This window comes from Acipenser ruthenus, chromosome 2, assembly GCF_902713425.1.
Source record: "Acipenser ruthenus chromosome 2, fAciRut3.2 maternal haplotype, whole genome shotgun sequence".
NCBI classification, from domain to species: domain Eukaryota; kingdom Metazoa; phylum Chordata; class Actinopteri; order Acipenseriformes; family Acipenseridae; genus Acipenser; species Acipenser ruthenus.
Genome location: NC_081190.1, coordinates 60,817,429 through 60,843,756, shown reverse-complemented (window position 1 = coordinate 60,843,756; position 26,328 = coordinate 60,817,429). Strand labels below are relative to the sequence as shown.

Here is a 26,328-nt window from a genome sequence, read left to right as displayed (position 1 = left end):
TTTTCAAGTTGTAAATAACAGCAATAGATTGATGCCATGGACTGCTGATTTAGAAGCTTGCTGGTAAATATCATCTGTGTAGTAGCCAAGTCATAATGTTGATGTGTTCTCCAGCAGGTATCTGTGTTTCTTCTTAATGATCAGTGATGTTATTTGTCTCGCTGAGACACAAGTAAGGAAAATATCCTTAAAATTGACAATTAAAAAAAAAATAAAGAACCACCTTGTGGAGGACGATGTGTTTTATGTGTGAATAAAAGGGACCATTTTGCCTGACTGTCTAGAAATTGAACAGGGGTAGAATAATCTATGTCAACTTGCAGTTTAGAGAGTAGGGTGAATTAAGCAAGTATGGTGGTTAGAATCCTGCTCTCGCAAAGTTGCTGATCTAGGCGGTAGACCAAAGGGACCAAGCCCTGGTGGAAATTACCCAGATAGGGTAGGGTAGTCTCTGCCTGGCCTGGTTGTTGAACAGGTAAGGCTCAAGCTAGAATAATAATAATTTAAAAAAAATAAAAATAAAATAAAAAATCAAGTTCTTCTGTTATGCAAGGGAGTGAGTTAATATCCCCAAATCACTTGCTGCAACTCAAGTCTTATAATATTACACACATTTCAGATATAAAAGAGGACTGATGGATTAAGAAACCAAGGACCATATGTGCAAAAAGTTTACTTCAGTCTTTAATTCACTCATATTTTTTTAAATAGTTAAAACGCCTGTTAATTTTAGAAAACTAAAACCAAACAACATATTTCAAGTTCCCTAATGCACTCTCAATGTCTTTTGTATCTCATTTTGTGACACTGATTTTTTTCTCCTTTCAAAAAATAGGAGTATATTACAAAGTTGAGTAAACGCTTTGAAAATACTGTAAGGCCCCAGATCTTAAGGAATTCATTTGAAGTTGTTGTTGTTGTTATTAAGATTTTGATAGCCCTAACATAGCAAAATCTTAAAACAAATGAAGCAGGGACTGCTGTACATTCCATCAGAATGTATTAATTATAATTTCAAACAGTATTCAACTTCAGCGTCTTTAACAATGTGTTTAAGTGCTAACTTGAGCTGCTGGCTAGTCTAGCCGCAATCGCATAGCTGAAATTAAGTCTGATGTACAGTAGTAAAGTTGGCCTCTTCAACCTGTAATGTGCTTCGGGACACAGAAGTGCCTCTGTCTATACATGTCAAATAACCCTGTGGCTCAGGAAAGTCTTACATTTCCCCTTCCTTCAATACCACCCATACAATAACTTTTGTTTTGATACCAGACAAGAGCAATGGAAATCACTTACAGAACAAAAGGGAAATAAAAAACACAGTATAGCTAATGGCTTAAAGAAATGATGTTTTAGATAGATGATATGTGTTTCTTTCTTGACAGATACCAGATTGTTGTTGAAGTAATTCAAGCAACTACAATCAGCAGCTTGCCTCACTTGAAGAAGCAGAAAGGTAAGGCATCTGTTTAGAGCTTGGCTGCAATTTGAAACAGCTGGGCTGCAGCTGATTTTGTTCATTGCTTATTGCCATGAGACTGTGTAAGTGACTTATTGTAGTAAAACATTATTATGCTGGGAGCTAAGCCAAACACAAAGTGCTGTATGAAAATGGGCTGTGCTCAATAGCTAAGCAAGATTGAATTCACTTAAGCTAATACATTTATAGTGCCAACAATGTCAGTAACACAGCTGAAATCTGAAAAAACTAATCTTATGATACTGGTAGTGATATAATTTCACTCCAGCAGATCTATTAAAAATCAGTTTCAGATATGTACAGTACGATCGGACTCTACAGTCTAGAAAAAAACATTTTCCATATGTTTAAGTATAGAGCTACAATTGTAATACAACATAACTCGTGTTCAATTCAATCTTCATTTATTTTAGAAGCCTATAGAATTATTACTTAAAGAAGGAACACATGTCTATGTTTTATAAAACATAACCTTTCTTCATTGCCTAATTATATCATCTTTGCACCTTTAGTTTTAGAAGTGACGCAAAAAGGTACTAAATCAATAGTACTCCACTAATTAAAGTGACATTTGACATAAGGCAATGCCATTGTAGCTGTACTGCTATCTTTAATTGATTTAAGACATTTGTAATTCAATGTATTTGGTATGATCTAGGTAACCATGTACTTAGATTCTCTGTGTACTGTCATAAAAAAAAAAAAGTTGTTTCATTAGTTTATTCAGGTTTTCTCGTGTTTGATAAGGGAGTAACTATCTACCAGGGTGTAAACACTGTTATGTAATTTTAGTGCATTGCACTGCAAAATGTATACTGGTCCCTGTTCAGATTAGTGATTTGTTCTGTTTACTGTTTGTAATCTGTACCCTACTAAAAATGCCATATCCAGTCTTTGTTTTATGTATCTGAAACTAATATTTTCTCACAAATTAGTAGCAAACCTTTGAATATAAAAATAGAGAAATCTTTAAATATTTAACATACATCATAGCATTTTGATATGGAAATTTGGTTTCTCCATGTATCCGCACTGTAGCTCAATTCAGATTACAGGGGTTCAGATTAGCGAGAGTCTACTATAATTCATGTACCATACATTTATCCAGGGTGACTTACAATTGTTACAAGATATCACATTATTTTTACATACAATTCCCCATTTATACAGTTGGGTTTTTACTGGCGCAATCTAGGTAAAGTACCTTGCTCAAGGGTACAGCAGCAGTGTCCCCCACCTGGGATTAAACCCACGACCCTCCGGTCAAGAGTCCAGAGCCCTAACCACTACTCCACACACTGCTGCCCCAGTGATATGGTAAAGCATAGGGAAACAAAATACTGTAAAACATGAAATATTTGCTGGCAAGAAATAGTCACCAATTTATTAACATTACCTATACATAAGAAACAGATACACCTATAAACAACTTTCTGTTTTCTCTCCTCACACACTGACAATGAAACCAAAGGAAAAGTTAATGCTGAGCTTGTGATAAACTAAATAAAATAGCGACTTGTAAAACAGAGAAAAGGGAAATGTAAGAAACACACGCAAAGTCCCTGCTGTTGGTCTTCCTCCTATCATCCTTTCCCCAAACCCTCCTCTTAATGTGATTTCTGTACTCAGAGCCCTCAGCACTCTGTGTGTATTGATTCTCAGGATGGTTGCAAAATGGATTTGTGGTCCAAATATAATCCCATTACCTGGCTGATAAAAACACAAAGCAAAAAGCTAAATGTTCAACTACATCATTACTCTGTTAGAGCTGAAAGCCAGAAACGATATGCCAGTTTGAGTCTAGAGTATTATTATTATTATTATTATTATTATTATTATTATTATTATTATTATTATTTATTTCTTAGCTGACGCCCTTATCCAGGGCGACTTACAATTGTTACAAGGTATCACCTTATACACCTTATATAGTATAAACGGGAAGCATCCTTTTGATATGATGTTTTTACTTAAAGCAAGCAGGGCTCAGATTAATGAATAATAGATAGCTGTATCTGCTGGGCTTTTGTGCCAAAGGTGCTGAATGTTCTTTTTGTGTGTGTGTGTTTTCTTCATTTTGCTATTGATTGTGATCTTGCACAATCTGTTTAATGACCCTGATATTTAGTTCTAACCAAACCGTTTTTGAGGTGAAATTGTATTCTGTAATACAAAGACTGCCAACCTTTGGTGCTTGAAAAATGTCTTAAATTAAGGAAAAGCCTCAGCAAATTTCCACACAGCCAGACATGTCAAACAATCAACACCCTAGTTGTTATTTATCTATCTATTCAGAAGACTGACATTTTAGCTAGAATTCATCAATAACTGTCAAATGCACTAGCACAAAATACGAGTCTTGGTGAATCAATACAGAGTCCTCTGGGATTTATAACGCATTCCCTCACAAACTAGGGTTCAAAGGTCAAGTGTATCCTTGAGGACTAGTTAGCTCTGGAAAAAGCAAAAAAAAAAAAAAAAAAAACACTACTAGATAGCACTACCAAATCAAATATGACTTGGTTAAGTTTGTAAATGAATATAAAAGGGATTTGATATGCTAAAGAATTGTATAGCCATTATTCTTGCATCACATTTTGCATATAGTGGGGAATGGCAGGATTTAGACTGCAGGGAAAATACCTTCCTAAAATCTAAATACCATGCAAATGAATGTGACCTAACAGACCACTAAGTGGACTTTGAAGCATTTGCATTAGAAAAAACAACATTTTAATGTTGTAAAACTTTATATGCAGGAGCCCAGTATGTTCCTTTGACAGCTCATACTTTAATTGTGTCTCATTTGTTCTGTAACCACTTGTTTTTCCTCCTTCCAAACTTTGCACTGCCTTGAGTAAATGCTTTTTGAATCTGTGCGGTTGGATCGGAGCTGCATCTGAGTAGTAATCAGTCTAGATCACATCATGATCAAGCGCAGGATTCGCAGGCAGTGCTGGCTGTAGATGGTTTATCAAGCTGTTGGATCTTAAATGAAGCAGACTTCTGTCGTTCCAGTATAAGCAGTGTGATTGTGAAGAAAATGTGTCTGATCCATTCGTTTTCCAAATGGAATCTCTGACATGCACTCTGTCTTATATAAAACTGTGAGTTTTGGTGAAGATCTATAGGCATGATTTAGAGGAAGCACAGTAGGTGCTCTGTTGGCAGGTGTTAGTCGGGCTCTGAGAAGCCAGTTTGCGTGTGTTTAAGATTCGTGACTGCCACAGAATAATATCAGCTTTGTACATGTTCGCTTAATTATTTCTTTTGTACCTCATGCCTAGACTATGATCAGCATTTTATTTTTGATAAAGCTTTAATAGGCAGGCTTTGTGCAAAGGTAGATCTTCTGTTGTCCCACAATGCTAGATAGTTAAAACACCATACAATTAAATCAACAATTCCAGGACCTGACCTTCCTCCTCCAGTAGAATGCAGTTACAATATTGAGCTCACACAGGCAATTTCAGTACTGGCTTATCTTCTCTATAATGGAAAGGGTGGTGACTTTTAATTTGCAGTTAAAGTAAGATAGTCAGTAATACTTCTGTAATACATGAGCAGTACCTATATTTGCAAGGCCGCCGAGAGCCGTCATGGGTCCCGGGGAAGGATTGGTATGTCCCGCTGCCGCCTCCCACCCAAGGTTCTATATTCATCCGACTCTGTAGTATACTGTAGTCTAAACCAAGCTTCTAAACCAAGCAATGATAGATACAATCTTAGCAGTGTCTGAGGAAGATCATTTCAACCGATACAGTATTTTGATAATGGGTTTGAAGGAAACTGTCAACGACACGTAGAAGTTTCAATATCTCAATTAAAATCTGCAGCAGGATAGTTTACGCTTTCTCAAAGTGAATAAATATTTTTTTTGTACAAACTCCACGTGTAATAGTCATTAATTGGAAGCTTACTTAACATCAAATAACATACGTTTTTAGCATAAACTACATTTTAATGGTGTTGCTATACACTATTTTATTTATCCCGTGCCAAAAATAAACCACTCATCTCTGCTCTTAACTAATAGCCTGTATTGGTAAATATATTTGTATTTTAAGCAATATAACCGATCATTCTCTAATTGTGTTTACCACCAGCTGAAGAAAGTACTTTATTTATTTTACATAATGCAGTTTTTCTAACAAACTGCTGCACCACTTTGTTTTGAGCAAATTATAGATCTTAATAATAGAATAATTCATACTGTGGTATATATTGTGCAACTTTGGGGTTCTTTTAAAGTTTTTAAAAGTCTTTAAAAAAAAAAAAAATACATAGAATTGCTATGCCTTTTTTTCATCTTTTTGGTGTAGTAAAATATGAAATGTGAAAGTTCAAATCATTGTGTGAAAGGAAGTGTTTGACAGCGCCTGGATACACAATCATTATACAACAGAAGCACATCGGCTCGGTGTGCAGTACTGGAGTTTTTCTTTTTAATGTGGTGGTGGGAACGCAAAGGGTCTTGTGCAGGGCTAGTTGTTTTAAAATATTTTATATATATTAAAAAAAAAAAAGTTCCCCCTTCATCAGGGCCCCCCTTCGGGGCGTTGGGCCCCTGGGAAATTTCCCTGTCCTCCCCGTCCTCTCGGTCGACCTGTATATTTGCAGCTTGGCTCATGCATAGCTAATTGACTGTTCTGATGTACAAAGTCCTGTAAGGGGAGTGTTATGTTTTTGTACTTCCTTCTCTGCCATTCATAAACCATTTAAGAAGCTTACTTCACAGTGTTATATAAATTTCTTGGACAAAATCAAACAGTAGCTGGAATTATGAACCTATTTAACCTGTGACCTGCCATATGGTGGTCATGTGACTTTGGTTTCTAGAAGATAAAGCCCTAATGATTTGAAATATTGGATTCATATTCAGTGCATATGTGTGATTTGCTAGGTCTAGTTTGGTCTTTTTTATTTTATACGTTTGCAATTATGCAAGTAGGCCAATTATAGTCGATTCAGTTACCATTACTGTATTACTGCTATATGCTCATAACATCCCCTCCTTCTGGTCTACACAATCTGCTGTAGCCTATTCATTGTGACTTTTATCTCAACATCATAATAGCATGAATGGCAATAAGACTCCCATTGCATAGCAGATTGATCCATTCCTGGTTTTACTACAGTATGAGTTTAATAAGACACACCTGAGCTTGTTACCTATACACTGGGGCTAATTAAGCACATATTAAAACCTGGAATGGGAGAAACTGCTATAAAATATGATGTGTGGGTACTGAGTTCCAGGTTGTGTACTGTACTGGAAATAAATAGGTTAGAACTTGATTTTATATACAGTTCTAATTTATGGTATATTCAATTCATGCTTGCATGAGCAACATTCTGTCAGACTGCTGCCCCCTGCAGGGCAATGATATTTAGAAAACAGGCTGTGTCCATTCCCATAGCTTCAGCAGGGTCAGTGCTGCTTTGATATAGTTGCTATTGGTTAATTTGCTGTTAGCTCAGGTCATTGTCACTTGGTGCTTATAGCAGTTCCCTGTTCAGTATTGCTTGTGCAGAAAATGGCAGAGCAACAGGAAATAAGGACATTAAAATCTACTGACTGTTTCAACGGTTGTGTGCTGAGCACAGCCAGGAGATTTGATGCTGTCGCTGTGGGGGATAGCAAGAACAAATTTGACTTTTTTTAGGGGGGGGGGGGGGGGGGTTAAGGGGATTATCTACCAGTCCAATCCGGTTAGTACATCATTGTTATGCATTGCACGGATTGCAGTGTTTGGTACTGCTGAAGGTAATTCCATCTTGAATGTCTTGCAAGCTCAATTAACTTAAGTAAAAGCAGTTCAAATCCAGTTTATCAATTTTAACAATCAGAATGTTTTTGCAGGCTTATTTAACGCTGTCAGCGTTTTTAATTTATGGTGTGGTGTTTTTTGTTAGTATGATAAATGCACCTTTATTAGGATTCCTCAGAAGAAAAAAAAATATATATATATTCCTAAACAAGCATTCTCTCTGCAGATAGCAAAGGTAAAGAGACGGCCGCAATGAAGGCAGACCTGCTGAGGGCTCGTAACATGAAGCGGTACATCAACCAACTGACTGTGGCTAAGAAGCAGTGCGAGAAACGGATAAGGATGCTGGGGGGCCCTGCTTATGACCAGCAAGAGGACGGGGCTACCGAAGAGACAGAAGGCCACCAGAGTCCGAGGGTAAGAAACTCACTGATGGAAACAGCCTCTCTGCAGGGGGGGCTTTCACAAAACGAACAGGAAAGTGCTTGGGTCACCACAGCAGTGGAGTGCTGACAGGGATATGGGATGTCACAGTGTTTGTTTTGTGAAAGCATTCTTTGAATAAAAGCGTCTGCTAAATGACTCATTAATAAATTAGCAGGAGTTAACCTGTGATAGCTCCTCATTTTAGTGGGGCGGGGGCGGGGGCGGGGGCGGGGGCGGGGGGGGGGGGGAGGCAGATTAGAATTGGCTGCTCAGATAGTGGAGGAAAGGATATATACATGTTGATGTTCTTCTGCTCAGTTCACATATTGTTTCTACATACTCCAACATACATTTTTTTCAGCTGTGCTCTGCATTACTTGTAATTATTGGGTGGAACTTTATATTACAGGACATGAATAGTACCATATGAAAAGCATCTTGTTACTTGTGGTAACTACCTGGTAATACCATTGCATATACCATTGACCGTAATTACACACATACCAGCAGTCGATACTATATAGGATCAGAAGGTTATTACCCAGTTATTACCATGTCATTGCTTTTTTTAATGCCCCATAATTTGGGGTCTACTAAATCACAGAGAATTTACATAATTTTCCCAGGTAGGTTATGGAATAAAATTAGGATTTTGCTGACCTGTTTAAACATTAAATAAACCCAAGTAAGTAATATTTCAGAGCACTATAAAAGAGTAAAAATATTGGTACTTGCTTCCTTACTAAAACAGAGTACCGCCATTTGTTAAAGGCAAGCATGCAACATCCCCCAGCAGTTGCTGACAACATTCTGTGTCTGTGTTGTGAAGACTTGTCCATACATTGAGACTGCACATTCTACATCTACTGAATTGATTGGAAGTGTAAGGCAACGCTTTGCCAAGTTATACAGATGTGGAGATCGATTAGAAACAGTCCCAAAACTTGGTTACCCAAGGGCATCTGGCATACTTTAATAAAGGCAGTATATGCAGCACGTTCCCATCCAGGAATTTTTTTATTAGTACTGAGTCAAAACAAAGAAAACGTGCCTGTTCAGGTCTAAAATTCTAACTGTGTTTAAAAAGTAAGCAGCAGGTTGTTTGAAGCGAGGTGGCTGTGCTGGATCGTACCCATAGTATTGATTTAACTTGGCTACAACCGACAGGAATACTTTTGGTCTGCGCTGACTTTCAAGTTTGTTTTCTGAAAGCTGTTTGTTTTACATCCTGTTTAGCAGCCTCTGTAGTAGCCTTTTGTTAATGTTTGATTCTGAAGCTAAAAAGCAATCAGTCGTATTTTCTCCAAAGTCACATTACAAGATGTGCAAAACAATTTACCCCCATCTACATGTAAAGTTTCTTTGGGTAATTTCTTGACACGATCCTCAGCTGAAATACACTTTGCTTTTTTTGCTTTATTGTCCATTTTTGGTATTTTACCTCCAATGCTAAAAACTCGATTTTAGCTTTCTAAATCAAAATAACAATGCAACACTGACTTTGTCCCACCTCCTACTGTACAGTACAGGTCACAGAAAAGTCAGTACAGACACACTGATAGGCTCATTTAAAACATTGTTGTCATGTGAACAGAAAACAAGAAAGTTAACCGCTTTGGAGTATTTTTTTTAAATGGTATTTGTCTAAGGACTTTTTTAGTGCAATGCACACAGGACAGCGAAGGAATAATAAAAAAAGCCTATCTACAGAATTAAGATACGTAGTTTGCGTTGTGCAGTAGTTCATTTAAATTAAAAGTATGTCTTTTTTTTCTCTCTCCGCACTAGTCTGTTATACATTGGCCCCTAAAAGAGGTTAATTTCGCGGTGACCCCTCAATTTCCAGATTTTCACGAATTAGGTAGACCCCTATCCACAATCTTTGTACAGTAGTCTCTGGCTAAGAGAACAGCCCTCGGGAAGCAAGCAAAGTGTTCTCTTAGCCGAAGTGTTCTCTAAGACAGAGTTGACCACTAGACACAATATGAATCAATAAATAAATATGTATTAATTGTCATGATGCACGTACATCAAAATATGAAATGAACAGAATAGAGTACGAGAAAAGCAATAAGCTATAATAATAAAGTAACAGACGAACTAATGTTAATAAACTAGCTGTCAAACTAAATTAACACAGCACCCCTACACACATTAAAAAATGCAGAAGCAGCTCTAGATTAATTATGAATACATTTACAGGACCAATATTCAAGACATGCTCAAAATTATGGAAAACTGATTCCGTTTTTTTTCAAGAGCTCGAACAAATACCAACTTTTTGTAGCAAGGTAAACAGCGATGCGTTTCTGTGTTTGTTTACGTGTCATTTTGTAGCGATGAGGTGCACTCGTGGAAATCAGAATACAAAGCGAGGCAATATTAAATGACGCCGGTTCTTGAAAGATTGAATAAAGCAATCAGTGTGCCTCAAGACCATTTGAATTTACGTTTGATGATGATGATGAGTTACAAAACAGTACTGTATCAGTTGTGAACGAATCGCTAGCGGTGCCAAAAAGGTGTTCTTTTAAGCAAAGTTCCTGCTCTGTTAGGCGGAGAATTTACAATGGGAAAAATCAGTTTTGCCTCAAGGGTGTTCTCTTAGGAGGTGTTCCTATACGCAGAGAGTACTGCACTACGTTATTGCTTTTCAGAGCCCTGTAGCTTAGTTACTGTGACAGAAGCTCTGCTGAGTTGAGGTTTGCACAATATTAACCATCTCTTTTATTTGAACATCTCTGGGGAATAATTTTTGTCATACCGTACTGTGGCAAAGCGCCCCGCCCCTGTGTGCATTTGTGTTATGTGTTGTATGTTGCGTGTGTAAATGTCGGTGTATAGATTGGTACACGGGATATAAACAGGTCTGTGTTTCACGTGTGTTTAAATTGTAGATTTGTATTTAGGCACGAGGAGAGCACAAATCACTTCACGTGCTGGTTAAATGTAATATGTGAGCACGGGGTTGCACAGAATTAATTCACGTGCTGGGATTCAAGTGAATAATTAATTAGTAATTGAATCCCAGCACAATAGTATATATATACGCACATTTCGTTCAGTCAGGGTTGGTGTTCGGTGAGTGGAGAACGGGATTGGAGACGGAGGTGAAGTAAAATAATAATAATAGTAAAAGTAATAGTTAACGTGTTTTCACTCACCGTGTTTGTTCGTCTGTCTGTCCTGCACCGTCTGTTTAGCGTTTAGTCGTTTTGTATGTCTATTTATTTTGGCGTGTAGTGCCGTGTCCAGTGTTTTTGTCTGTTCCAACCTTTTATTTTCTGTTCTGTTTATTAAATGCTGAACGCGATCACGCGTTCAGCCTCACCAAAACCCCATCTCTCTGTCGTTTGTGTTCCTGTTTCTGGTCTGACGCCACCCACTCCGGCCGTCTTTGTGACACGTGGTGTCTTCGTGGGATAGCCGCGCCTCCAAGCGTCAGACCAGGAGGGGTCTGGATTAAAAAAAAAAAAAAAAAAAGGGATTACAAATACTGTTTTGTTTAAAAAAAAAAAGAAAAAAATATAATGGCAGAAGACGCCACAAAATGGCGGGACTGGTTCCTGGAGAATGCTGGGCTGGAGGCCCAGTCTCTGCCCATAGTCGTCCAGGCCCTGTGGATGATGGACAGTGAGAGATGGGAGGCCTATCAGCAGGAACACACCCCAAACACCTTGGAGGAAGGTGTGGAGTTTGTCCTCAGCTACCTGGAGGCAACCATAAATGGAACAGCAGCCCAGGTAGCAGGACCACCAGCAGAGGAGTACCTGCTGTCCCCATCTCCACCAGCAGAGGGTGAGTACCTGCTGTCCCCATCTCCACCAGCAGAGGGTGAATGCCTGCTGGTTTTGCCTTCACAGCCCAAGCGGGAGGCAGAGACGGATAAAGAGGTGAAGGACAGGGAGGAGGAGTGCCGCCTAAGGGCCAGGCATCCACGGCGATGTAACAAGCCATCGTCGGGGTGCCTCCTCTGCGACCAGGATCATCTGTTCGCCAACTGTCCCTTCCGCAGTTATGAGGAGGAGCCTGAGCGTCCACAGCCCAAGTGGGAGGAGCCTGAGCGTCCACAGCCCAAGTGGGAGGAGCCTGAGCGTCCACAGCCCAAGTGGGAGGAGCCTGAGCGTCCACAGCCCAAGTGGGAGGAGCCTGAGCGTCCACAGCCCAAGTGGGAGGAGCCTGAGCGTCCACAGCCCAAATGGGAGGAGCCCGAACGTCCTACGCCTGAGTGGGAGGAGCCCGAACGTCCTACGCCTGAGTGGGAGGAGCCCGAACGTCCTACGCCTGAGTGGGAGGAGCCCGAACGTCCTACGCCTGAGTGGGAGGAGCCCGAACGTCCTACGCCTGAGTGGGAGGAGCCCGAACGTCCTACGCCTGAGTGGGGGGAGCCCGAACGTCCACAGCCCAAAAGGGAGGAGTCGGTGCGTCCACAGCCCAAAAGGGAGGAGTCGGTGCGTCCACAGCCCAAAAGGGAGGAGTCGGTGCGTCCACAGCCCAAAAGGGAGGAGTCGGTGCGTCCACAGCCCAAAAGGGAGGAGTCGGTGCGTCCACAGCCCAAAAGGGAGGCGTCGGTGCGTCCACAGCCCAAAAGGGAGGAGTCGGTGCGTCCACAGCCCAAAAGGGAGGAGTCGGTGCGTCCACAGCCCAAAAAGAGGGAAGTCGGGGCTTCCACAGCCGTAGGACCCAAGCTGCCAGCAGAGGGAGAATGCCTGCTGGTCCCACCTCCACCAGCAGAGGGTGAATACCTGCTGGTGCCGTCCCAAGAGCCAGAAGGGGAGGAGTTACAGGCTCAACCCCCTGAAAATTTTTGGGGGGGAGAAGGGCAGGATGCTGGTGTCCCCCAGCAGCCTCGAGCTATGCTGCTGAAGGCAGCACAGCGTGCACATGCCCAGCCGCCACAGCAGAGGGAGCCAGCACCGCCACAGCCTCCCTCTGAGTGGCCAGCATCAGCCCCATCGCCTCTACCTCCGCCACCACCACCGCAAGGAGCAGAGGAGCAGGAGCTGCCTCTGCCTCCACCACCTCCAGGAGCAGAGGAGCAGGAGCTGCCTCTGCCTCCACCACCTCCAGGAGCAGAGGAGCAGGAGCTGCCTCTGCCTCCGCCACCACCACCGCAAGGAGTAGAGGAGCAGGAGCTGCCTCTGCCTCCGCCACCACCACCGCAAGGAGCAGAGGAGCAGGAGCTGCCTCTGCCTCCACCACCTCCAGGAGCAGAGGAGCAGGAGCTGCCTCTGCCTCCGCCACCACCACCGCAAGGAGCAGAGGAGCAGGAGCTGCCTCTGCCTCCGCCACCACCACCGCAAGGAGCAGAGGAGCTGGAGCTGCCTCTGCCTCCACCACCGCCAGGAGCAGAGGAGCTGGAGCTGCCTCTGCCTCCACCACCGCCAGGAGCAGAGGAGCTGGAGCTGCCTCTGCCTCCACCACCGCCCGGAGCAGAGGAGCAGGAGCTGCCTCTGCTGCCCGTACCTCCGCAGGGAGTACGGTGGCCGGAGCCCCAGAAAGGGGAGCTGCCGGCCACGAAGAAGGGGGAGGAGGTCTGGAGACCACTTTCCCCAGCAGCAGTTTCGCTGCAGGAGTTCTTGTGGCCGGAGCCCCACAGGAGGGAGCTGCCGGCTACGAAGAAGGGGGAGGTCGGGGGACCACCTGCCCCGCAGCTTTTTCGCTGCAGGACGGGACCAACAGGCTGTCAGCCGTGCCACTACCGGCAGGGGTGCTGACAGCATGGCCAGCCATGGGCCCACTGAAGCCTCCCTTCCCAGCCCGAGACTTTGTCCTGGACTGCTGGATTTTTAAGGGGGGAGGTGGCCGTTGAGGCCATGTGTGCTGCGCACAAGGGGGGGTATATGTGGCAAAGCGCCCCGCCCCTGTGTGCATTTGTGTTATGTGTTGTATGTTGCGTGTGTAAATGTCGGTGTATAGATTGGTACACGGGATATAAACAGGTCTGTGTTTCACGTGTGTTTAAATTGTAGATTTGTATTTAGGCACGAGGAGAGCACAAATCACTTCACGTGCTGGTTAAATGTAATATGTGAGCACGGGGTTGCACAGAATTAATTCACGTGCTGGGATTCAAGTGAATAATTAATTAGTAATTGAATCCCAGCACAATAGTATATATAGACGCACATTTCGTTCAGTCAGGGTTGGTGTTCGGTGAGTGGAGAACGGGATTGGAGACGGAGGTGAAGTAAAATAATAATAATAGTAAAAGTAATAGTTAACGTGTTTTCACTCACCGTGTTTGTTCGTCTGTCTGTCCTGCACCGTCTGTTTAGCGTTTAGTCGTTTTGTATGTCTATTTATTTTGGCGTGTAGTGCCGTGTCCAGTGTTTTTGTCTGTTCCAACCTTTTATTTTCTGTTCTGTTTATTAAATGCTGAACGCGATCACGCGTTCAGCCTCACCAAAACCCCATCTCTCTGTCGTTTGTGTTCCTGTTTCTGGTCTGACGCCACCCACTCCGGCCGTCTTTGTGACACGTACTTTTATTTTAATCCAGATATTTAACATTAATGGCCACTTTCACTATCTTTCACATTTTGAAATGCTTGCACTCAGTTTAGGGGAATGCTTGTCTCCTGGTGACCCAGGAGTAATGCATTATGCCAACTCAATTACATTAGGGCATAAAAAAATAAAGAAGTTGTATTTAAAACGACTTGTACATGAAAAATTGAAACGCTTCGCTTATGTACTAAAGATCTGGGGACTACTGTCGGAATACAACATTTTTTAATGAGATAAACCTCACCATGGGGTTTGTTTCTCTTTGTGGAACATTTCTGCACTAGCTGCATTCTAGTGATGTTCGATAGAAGAAAAGCAAGATAATTAAGCACTTCAAGGGATTTAAAATGCATGCTTCTCAGTTAAAGATCTTTTTTTTATGTATGTGCCTTGGTCTGGTGCATTCCTCATTCGATTTGGGTCCATTTCTTGACAGACTGCAAAGTTTTGCACCAGAACAAACCCATCGCCTGGGCCAATGAGGAACCAGTTGTTTTTGTGAATCCAGTCAATCATAGCAAAAGTAGTGTTTTTAACAGAGAGGGAATATCTATAACCTGTAACAGCTGGAAAGTTTATGACTGTGTTTTAACAATATAATGATTGGCACAATGAGAGACAATATTTTTGCTGGAATAATAAATACCATAAGCACAATTGTGACAGGGTAGCTTCACGGCCTAGGCCGGCTACCGGCAGGAATTAGACTCAGAGACAGAAAGCTGCAGTTTTAAACACGTATGCGCACGTTTAACAAATAACACAAAACACAGGAACAAAATAAAGACGGCACGAGGGCCAAAATAGAGTACACAACAGTATACAATGATCAGAGATGCAACAGCAATAGAGAATGATGCACACAAGGATTATTGCTGTTAGTACTGTATATGTTGCCTTGGTGTTTTGACGTTTTGATGTCCTTTCAGAAATCGGGAATGAATACAAATAAATAAATCTGAGTCGCACTGTAACCTTCAGATTTTTTTCAATATATCTTTGCCTGAATCATTGCCCTATTGATTTGAGACACAGGATTTCAAGAAGCTCACTGGAAATGCATTAGTCTCTTGGAATCAATGACATTTTCAAAAACGTATTTGTGCTGCTTCAATCATTTTGTTTTCATTTCACTCTTGTCTCCAATTAGTATTAGTCCTTCCTCTACCCTGTGACAGGTATCTATAGCAATAGCAATTACTCTAGACAGTGTGAGAGTACTCCTGCCTAGAGGAGAAAAATGCCCCCCCCTATATTAATTATTTAAAGTAGGGCTTTACAAGCTTTCTTTCCTGACCTATTAATTCTAGTTTGGGGAGTACCTTCTACTCAAAAACATATATTGGCAGAAATCATGCATTTATTAGATAAGTAACACAAGTGATTCTGTTAACAACAACATGATATTTTTATTGTATCTTTAATGGCAAAACCGTTCAAATTCAATAATAAAAACAAGAAAAAAGAAGCAAGCGATTTAAAAAGAAGCAAGAGCTTAAAAACAAATTTACAAAAAAAAGATAATTTCCCAGGTGAATATCATAGAGTGAAACTGCAATAAGTGAGACTTGAAATTGGTTTTCATGTGGGAGTTTGAGTCTCTGTTATGACAAGGAATAGAGCTCCATAGTTTGGTTTTATAGCCACGAGAGTGCTGTCTCATTTTGGCCACTTGTAACCGGACAGCCTTTGGCCGAGCGAAAGTTGTAAGTGGCTACGTTATGATAGAGGCTGTAAGGCTGTGTAACACTTTATAATGTAGGTTATATTGTAGAACCTGTTATATCCGATTTAATTGGTTCTAGGGATCCATTGCATATGTAAAAATATAATATCCGAGAGGGAGTCGTTATGCTACATTGTAGTTGCTTTATTAACGTTGGGGGCATTATAAATGAACAATGTCAGGTACATCAGTGTGTCTAAAACACTAAAGTACGGTATTGCATGTATACTGTACAAAGAAAATCAGTGGAAATTATTGCTAAACAAAACACTGTAATACAGTGTTTGTCAATTTACAAAACAACACTCCAAAAACAGTTCTTACTGTACTTTCTCAGGCTTTCTATGTGTTTTGCACCGTGTGTGTTAACCCAAGAGAGAAACAATGGTAATAGTTACATTAATCCCTTGCTTTCTTGTTTTCGTTTATTGAACAGCATATAAAAAGTGAAACTGAATTCCCAAACACACCGTCTTTTTTTAAAAACAAGTCTGCAATGGAATCCATTCTGCCCTGCTGTGAGCTGAATTTACTGATTTTACACCCATAGTAAAATGTGCATTGATCAGTTTCCACCTGTACCATTCAGTTGGTAGCAGCATGTGTAAATGACACATGCCAGAGGCCCATCAGTTAATAGAGGGTATGGTAACATAGGATAGGATATAACAAGTTCTACTGTTCTCTTACCATCACCATTTTATTTTAGAGTGATACATACTATTTGTAAAATAACCCCAGGTTCATGTAAATAAAGGGCAACAGGTTTTCATATTTCTGTACATGCTGCGTCCCTTTAAAACCATGTAGAAGCCTTTAGACTGGGAGCCCCTGATCTAAACTATGGCAGATCTAAAATGTTCCACCATTATAGATCATTAAAGTATTATCCCCCTCTGGTGGTTTAACTTGATGGGGATTTTGGTTTTCATAATCACCTGCTGAATCTGCTAAATTGCTCAGGAGACTTCCCCTTCAAAGTGAGAATCTTTTTGTCAAATATTTTAGTCAAACAACAATGTATTTTTAGGTTGTAACTTGTACTGTATTTGTCTGAGGTTACGAGCACTGTGACTGTTTTTCTTTTGTATAAAATGTCCATCTTTATAGTGACAGAAAGGGTTAGTCCTGTTTCTTTCACCATTGAAAGGGTTAACAAAATAATACACATTTTATGGCATCCTTCAGTTAATGGATGATTGCACAGTATTTATCTTTGCAACAAATGCAACTATTGGAAATTAAAAGTCTACATGTGAAGAGACAAACAAAGTACAATGGACTTGTGTCTCAGTCCTGAGTGTGTTCACCAGAGCGGGGGATTGGTGTTTAAGGAAATCTACTGTCTGTACTGGAACCATGGCTCAATATAATCAGGTGACAGGCCAATTAATGGAGCTCTCCTTTTTATCTCAATACTTCATTGCTTTTAGACATTGCACTGAATATTGAAAAGATGACTTTGTAATTTTGTATTTTACCCATTTTATTATGTATCCATGGGGAAATAACAGTTTTAATAAGTATCTCCTAAATGGCAATACAAGGATGGTGATAATTCGGGTGTGTAGTCTTAACATTTGTATTATACACTTCTTAATATTGATACCTGTTAATAGTCTGAGAAAGAAGCTGGAGTTTTGACTTCTGTCCTGTAGGAATAATTGGCTCCTGTTTTCCACTCTGCTATAATGATTAAACATTACTTATTTAATTTTGTGGTGCTGTAATTGTTATAATCACAAATGTTGTAGTTTTACCTGTTTTAGTCCACAGTTCACTAGCCACACCACCATTTTAAATGACAGTAGTGATAGGTATGTCTGCTTTTACTTACTTCAAGTGTTCTGTTACTAGATTCTTCAGTTCGAGGAAATCCTGTCCAACCCAAAGTTTCGGGAACATTTCCGCATCTACATGGAAAGGGTCGACAAGAGAGCGCTCGTTAGCTTCTGGGAATCGGTGGAGTATCTGAAAAATGCTAACAAGGTACTTGTAACCAAGGTGCTCAGCAACAGGGCTTCCTGGAGGGGAAGGGATGTCTTTTCCAGGAAGACACAGGGCTTGTGACACCAGTGGTTTCATAAGGCCAATGGGAACTTAATGAACATTAACTCTGAGAATCAGACCCAGTATATGGCAACTACATCTCCATAATTATAAGCACTCTTCAACAGAAAGGTGTAACATTGTGTGGGTTAAAGATAGCTTCTTTGGCGCATTTGGCAGCATGTACTCTGGGAATGCAGCTTGTGCCGAGACAAGGTATTTAGGACTGTGGATGCTTTGTATTACAAGAATACAGAAAGTCTGTAATTCACTTTACCCACGTCTAAGGCTGTTGATAGTAAATATGATAAGCCAGTATTGGATACTATTTTGCTTTTGACACTGTTACCATCAGATCTGTTCGTGCCTGTGTGCTGGTTCGATGTTACCTTGACATGTCACACTAAAGTACAGCTATATCATCTGCATATTGGAGGTGTTTCTGAACACCTTCCCTGCTGTCACACACAGGGTTACATTCAAAAAATAATTTAATACAAATGTTCTCAAACATTTGATTTGGGGTCTTGCAGTTTAGTGTAAGTCTTTGGTTTGGTTTAGAATTGCAATAGTTATTTATGCCTGTGACAGGGCAAGGAGCCTTGCATATGAAAAGAGGGCAGGGCAAAGCCCTGCCATGAATGTATTTGCTTATTTTAGAACGGGGTACCCCCTCCGTCCCTGTGCAATTTATTCTTTTGTATTTGTTTTGTTTTTGTATTAACAATAATAAAAATAATAATAATAATAAAATTATTATTATTATTATTATTATTATTATTATTATTATTATTATTATTATTATTATTATTGGTATATATGACAGCGAGAAGCCATATGTTTTGTTATTGTTTTACAGAGTGGATGGGAAGCCCCATCCACATTAAAAAAAAAAAAAAAAAAAAACCTCATGCAGAAGGTGACCATCTCCCAAGTTAGTTAATTGTTTGAATGTTGCTAGTCGGGAGATGGTCACCTGCAGCTCTCTGCAATCTGGGTGGGTGTTCGGAAGTGGAGAACGAGAGCGGAAGAGACGAGAGAAAACAAAACTAAAATAAATCTAGTAACAGTGAAAGCGATTTGCCCAGCCTGACCTTGAATACTTATTTTCTTATTGTGTTCGTCATTATTTTGTTTAAACTTTTATTTTGCTCTGTGAGCGTTTTTTTGTAAGTTATTTAAATAAAAACGGCGCACGCCGTGTCTTTTGCCCTGCAGTACTGCATTTGTTATTTTTCCTGCATCTGGTCTGACGTCACCACTCAGCCATCCCTGTCACAATGCCTATAGACATTTGTTGTAAAAAGCTTTGAGAATTCAGCCCAGTTGATGTTTTTCAAATGTATTTGCATTTTCCATTTTAACTATCCTGCAATTAACTACATTTTTGTTCCACAGAATGAAATACCTCAACTAGTTGGTGAAATCTACCAAAACTTCTTTGTGGAAAGCAGAGAAATTCCTGTGGAGAAGGCTCTTTACAAAGAAATCCAGCAGACACTTGTGGGTAACAAAGGAACTGACATTTTCAACAAGATCCAGAGTGACGTTTGTGAAACAATGAAGGACAGGTATTACCCATCATTCCTGGTGAGCGACATGTACGAGAGACTCATCAGGAAGGAGGAACAGCGAAGTAACTCGCAGTCCAGCTCCGAGGACAAAGATGAGGCGGTAAGACTGCACTGACCAGAGCGGTATCTAGAAAGGCCAGATACCAAATCTGTATATTAAAAAATGTGATGGTCCCCTAGCTGTGGGCAGGAGGTCTGCTTAATCTGTTTTTTATTATTATTATTATTATTTTTATTCCCAGCTTTCCAGACAAGTAACACATAACTCTTACTAGTGCTTGGACAAACGCAGGATTTTCATGTTCGGATATTCGCTCATAATTTAAATATTAATCCGGATAGTTGTTTGGTTTCAAAAAGTAATAAAAGCCATTATATATTGCTCTGAACGCAGGCAGAGACAGCATAGCAGCAGGGGCAGGGGGCGTGGCCTCTGTGTGTGCATTTAATTTACAGCAAGACGTTACACTATGTATCATGTTAAAGCAGAAAAATATCCCAGGAGTAAAGAATACGTTGTGTAGGCCTTACTTTACCCCAGTGAATTAACTACAAAACAAAGGGTGCCAAATAGCAGTTCAAGTTAAACGTTGTTTTGTTTTTTCCGAAATTAAATAATACATAAAGTTGACACCGCAATTTATTTATTCTTCACTTTTTTCATTCCTTGCCATTGCTGTTTCTTCACAGTAAACAGTGACCATAGACACGTTCATGGGCGTCCACAGATAGGTGCAAGGGGGGGCACTTGCCCCCCTCCCTGGAATCTGAATTTACAAAAAAAACAAAAAAAAACAGTAGTTGTACAGTTGGAAAATTAATAGACTGATTTCAGTTAAGTTTTTTTTTTTTTTTAAATAAACAAATAAAAACAGACTACCTCTAATTTTCTCCAAGACATCCTCCCTCTCTTACGTGTCGAGACGTACACACACACACACGCACACACGCACACACACACACTAGGGCTTCTGGCATTAAACAGTGCTCAGGGTCATTTTAAAAGGGGAGTTACAATTAAACATGACAAAAACACAGATGGTGGCGAGTAAATGACTCCTGAGATGAATATTATGTTAATTTAATGTAGGGCTAAGGAAAGGTCATGCGTGCATGACGAATCATTACCGTTTTGCTAATTTGCATACGTTTTGAGTGAAAGGAAAGTTTGCTTCCAAATGTTTTTTAAGCCTCATTCCGTTTCAAAAAACGTCCTCGCTCACACATGTACCGGCAGAGGAAGTTGAATTGATCACAACGAGCGATCATATCCCGTTATATGCAAAAAAAAAACACACTGAAAAAAAACACCACTCTACAGCAAGCAGTTCTCAGAAGTTCTGCTACGATGTCAACACGAAATGCCTGCAAGTGTAAAAAGTGGTAAAAAATGATGGACTGAATGGGTTAACACTGCTTCTAAAACAGAGGCGCGTAAATCTGTGTGCTGACTGACCCTTACTCACAAGTGGTTTTTACTGCATATAAGTTATTGTATCTTAATATTTTGCCAGAAGACATGCATTTTTTTTGTTTTGTTTCAAAGAATAGATGTAAATAAGTGTTTTAAAGCTATAAAATTGAAAGGTCACTGTATTACTTTTTTTTTCTGTATGCCATAGAAGGCTAAAGAAAGCAGATGCATTTATATATTTACAAAAAAAGGGTACGCAAAAACCAATGAGGTATGTCTTTGCTAAAGTTCACAAAACAAAATTCAATGTACAGTCATCTTTTTCAGACAAAAAAAATTGTTAAGAACAAATATTTAAATAGATATTGGTCTTGTTAAAGTGCATTACCCTGAAATTTGACCTTTGACCTTTTTTTGGTCTCAGAATGCATATAAAATGACCCAATCTTAATTGTTAGTAATTTACTTTATGCATCTTAAATAATAAATAGTGAGAAAACACAAAAAAAATCTTTCTGTGTTATTTTTAAACCTTAACTCTCTGTCAGTGGTAGGCAGTAGTACAGAGGAGTCATCTATTCGGGTGATGATATAATGTTTTTCAAAGCTATAGGAAAGCACACTAAGCTGATCAAAAGGAAAACAAGCTGGCTGTCCAGAGATTTTTTTTTCTTGTGTTAAAGATGTTTATTTAGCACAAATATTTAAATATCACAATATATTATATTAATAAATTTCTCTAACTTCAAAGCCCTGACCATTCCGTGAAAATTTATATTTTTAGCCATTACCGTGACAAAATGGTATCCTTAGTTATGAGTAATTAATGACATGGCATTAGCTTAAAAGCAAACCCCTGTTTCTGACAAGCACTAGCAATCTGTTAATACTAAAAGTATGTCCTCTCAGAGATGGAGATGAAGTTGCTTTATTGATGTTAAACTTTGTTTTCTTGTGTTGTTCCAGAGCCATGCTTGTGAAAGCGGTGAGGAGGTGCTGGATGAAGGTAGCAGTGGGATTAATGAGCAGGCCAGCTACGCTGTCAACAAGCTTCGCCTGCTACACGAGAAGCTGGAGTACAAAAGACAAGCTCTGGGCTCCATTCTCAATGCGCCAAAACCTGACAGAAAGGTACCTTTATTTCACCAAACAGTATACTGGATAGTATTGCTGTTCCATTACCACACCTGTGTGTGTGTAGTGTCTTACATACCTCACACTAATTGAATAGATCAAACTGTTACACAATGAAAGTCTCAATTTGCAAGAAAATATACTGAAAATGCCCTCTAACTGATATATTATTTGATGTAAAGAAGTGTGGGATCTTAGGTTTTGAAAGAAGAACAATACGTTGATCTTTAATCGCTCATCAAGTAGTACTAAACTTGCTGAAACCTACATATCAGGATACAGATCTTTCAACTGAAATGTTAGTCAATCATTTTGTGTGACCCCAAACTCACAGGTCTCACGGTCATATTGTCCCATAAAAGAGAGTTGTGGATATCCACTGACAGACCAGAGAGACACAGAGGTTGCGTTTGACACACTATTTTGTAGTAGTGGTAGGTGGCAGCTACTAGGGTACCAGCAATGATTGTCCTAGCGCAGGAGAACACACACAGTGTAATGAAAAAAATAAATACAAAAATACAAAACCTTCTTCCTGACAACACACTAAACTAATTCCTATTCTTCAATACCAGGCATCCCAGTATGCATGCAGTGATCTTCAGTTGCGTTCACAGTGCCAGTTGAGTACATAGTGGTTGCATAGTTGGTTCACTCACCCTGGATATACACACAGTCGTGAGGGATCTCCACAGATTCACAGCCCTTCATCTCCTGCTGTAGATAACAAAGAACTGGCTTTTCCAGCTCACTTTTAAACCATGTGGCCAGGGTTAATTGACAGTTACTCGAACACCTGGCCACATTCCACACTTGTCCCAATTATCGAGGGGATTCTAACTCCCAGCCCAGCCATATATAGTACAAACTTACATTTTCAATAAACTTTATTGACAAAACTAAACAAAATAAAACAACACTATTTACATGTGCAAGGCCTCAGTCCTGCCACAGGTCCTGAGATGTGACCTTGAGAAAATGTGAGTAAATTGCTACTTTACCTTTGTAACCTCTAAACCCCTGATTCCCCCATTAGATTGTCTCTAAGTTGAGGGAGGAGATCAGCAATATGGAGAAGGAGCACAGTGACCTTCAGCTACACATCTCGCGCACAGACTGGTGGTGCGAGAACCTGGGCACGTGGCGAGCCATTATCAATAGCAACGAGGTAATTCAGGGAACGTGGTGTGGGGGCTCCGTTCTTTCAGCTGGAAATAGGAATGGTTCTTAATTAAGGGCTGACAAAGATGATCTTCATAATCGTATCATGTGGATGATATTCATTACAAAAAACTTAATAAAAATTGTTTTGGTGTACACTTGAAGCCACAAAGTTAGGAAATTCATTAAAAAAATGACAATTAAATTAATTTAAATGGTGCAGCTTGAAGCCAATAAAGTCAGGAAATCCATACCACCCATAACTCAGCTGCATCCACGCTGGGCTTTTAGCATAGATGCTGATATGTAATGAGCAGGTAGATCGTAAATGGAGATTCTAAATTGGGGAGAAAGTCGGGTAATTTAGGGCCTCTGAGTAAAAAAATAAAGCACTTAAAAAGTGTCTGGAAACATCTAATGATGTGTTCAGTGTAAAATACTATTGTTTTGCTTATCTAGTCATATTTATTCTCATGTGTTTTAGAAGCAGTCAGTTCCAAAAGAGTGCTATGTAAGTGCTGCAGTGTTTTAAGATCTATGTTTTGCAGGTTTTTCTGTTACTATAATTCTGTGACGAAATCTAGATCTGGCAACTGGCCTGCTGAAAATGTTCAAATTATAAGCTAAAAGATAAATATGTATTAGTCAATACAAAGTCATGTCTTTCGTCTGTCAAATATGGTATGCAATGCTATGTTTCTGATTTTTTTCATTACATTTTTCAGTGCATTACAGGGCATCCATTACTATTAAATGCTCAATTGTGCTGGATTTAGAAATACTAAAAGAAAATTAATGCATTCAGTGACAAATGTTTTGACTAGAAGTGTTCAGATGTTTGAATGGTTTGGGATCCACTCATTTTTATTGATACAGTTCATGAATATGTATAATGGTTTAATTGAATTCACTTTCTTAATTATATATTTCTTCCTTCAAGTTCAAGATTGCAGAGATAAACAATTGAGCAGTAAACCACGTAACACCATTATATGAATTTGATCAAAATTTAGAAAATAAGCTAAATATCAAAATAGCATAAATCAGTTCATTAAGAAATATCCAGTTAATATCTCAGCTTCAGTGTAAATATCAATTGCATGTAAAAGCAAGCATTCATCAATTGTCTAATTGTCTTTTCTATAAGAATTAGATCTACTCTTAAATTACAGTTATCAGACATCCGGGAAAACTGGGATTGCTTTCATTCATTTTTTCTTTTGTCGCGGTCGGAAACAGTAACATTGTTAAATTGCCCAGGTTTTGCTATTAAAAAAAAAAAAAATCTGTATTGGTGTGCTCAGCAAGTTAACAGCAACGTAATGTATTAGATTGTGTTAAGGGGCATTCACACCGGACATGGCGCGGCAGTAGCTATTGTTTTCAATGAAGGCGGTCCCGCGCAGCAGTAGAGGGAAGTGGCACTCAAGCGGCACTGCGGAGCGGCACGCAGGAGGCAAAATATTTTTCAACTTTTGCTGCACCGCACTGTGACATAAATTACCAGCAGCCAATCGGGGGGGAAAGTAGGAGGCTCCTTTGTGAGGAGGAAATTAAAAAAATAAAATAAATAAAACAGAGGAAAAGCTTGTGGTTCTGATTTTCCAGAGTTGTATAATACAACATTAAGTAGGTTTGAAATCTGCCTTCATCAAACCGGAGTTCCTGTATCAGCCGATGATATTTGTCGTACATTTTTCTTGAGGATGTCATGGACCCTCAATTTTTTTTTCTTTCTCCGGTAGAGCAGGGCGATCGCAATTATCTTTTTTTGTTTGCTGTTCATTATTCCAGGTATTGTGTTGTCACTTTTACAGTCTAAAAGTTTGATATGATGGGATGGCAGTAGTTGCATTTTTTAATCATGTGTATACGATAATGCTCAATAATATCAATGTATAATGATGCCTCACACTCTCTTTGCCTATACCCAGCAGACTAGACGAAACTCACAAAGAAAGAAAATATCTCAATTTTTAAAAGCAACATGTTTAAAATAAAATAAAAACAACACAATTGCCTGATATTTTGGGTAATTGTGGGGGGATTATGATGGTGTGTGGAGGGGGGGTTAAAATGAGGTTTTATAGGTTTCGCTCCTCATTACTTGAAATATTTTTTTAACTAAGCTTTGTGTCTTCTGTATAAAAAGAGTTTTCCCTTCCCGCTGGCATTTACTGTTTGTTGCTTGTACATGCAGCCGTAACATAACATCAGACCGGCCGATGACTTCCCCTGCAGCGTTCGGTGTGAACAGTGGTCTGCGGCAACTGCAGAGTGACGCGCAAGGAGACGGCATGCGCGCTGCGTCCGGGTTGAAGACCCCTTTAGCATCATATAAAAATTAAATAAACAATATTATGGATTATTTGTTTAATAATTCTGATTATGTGTCTATCACATGTTTAAACGGTAATAGCTGATCTATTGTAATCTGGCTTTTTGTACATTTACTGTGACATGGTTTGATTAGATGACTAGAAAAAAAAATAACATTAGGTTATTATCATAACCATGGTTCCCTGAAATAGAAATGTACTCTGATGCCTTTGAGTCTCAATGGGGCCAATTTCCATGCACTTTGAAAAGATAAAGGGAGAGAGGCCAAATGGCAAGACATGGAACTCATATGCTGTTCCCTGAAAGACGAACCATCCATGGGGATGTGGAAATAGGTGTCTTTGAGGTCCACCGTGGTGAACCTGTCACCTGGCCTGATTGACTGCAACAGCTCCTGTATAGTCAACATTTTGAACCTCCTTCGGCTAAGATACAGGTTGACCTGTCTGAGGTCGAGGATGGGTCTGAGGCCACCATCCCGCTTGGGCACCAGGAAGCACCTGGAGTAGAACCCTTCCTCCAACGAGGGGGTGTACCATACGAGTAGTCTGCTTTTTCAGCAGAGCTGCTACCTCCTGATGCACCACTGCGGCGTCTTGCGGGCCCGTGACTGATGTTGGAGTCCCGCCCCGAAAGGGAGGGGGACCGTGCTTGAACTGCAGAGAGTAACCAGTTTGAATGGTAGTAAGCACCCAGATGTCCATGGCGCACTGACGCAAGTAGTCCAGATGGCTTCCTGAGAAG

General features: G+C 40.1%; 1 protein-coding gene across 1 annotated transcript in view; it reads left to right on the top strand.

The window, feature by feature from the left end:
- snx25 (sorting nexin 25) overlaps window positions 1-26,328 on the top strand; it is a 67,453-nt gene that overhangs the window by 27,297 nt on the left and 13,828 nt on the right. The window contains exons 6-11 of the mRNA XM_034015300.3: window positions 1,386-1,456; window positions 7,478-7,668; window positions 17,770-17,901; window positions 19,360-19,635; window positions 21,916-22,080; window positions 23,120-23,251. Of these exons, the coding sequence (XP_033871191.3) occupies window positions 1,386-1,456; window positions 7,478-7,668; window positions 17,770-17,901; window positions 19,360-19,635; window positions 21,916-22,080; window positions 23,120-23,251 (967 nt within the window). The remainder of the gene's footprint in view (window positions 1-1,385; window positions 1,457-7,477; window positions 7,669-17,769; window positions 17,902-19,359; window positions 19,636-21,915; window positions 22,081-23,119; window positions 23,252-26,328) is intronic.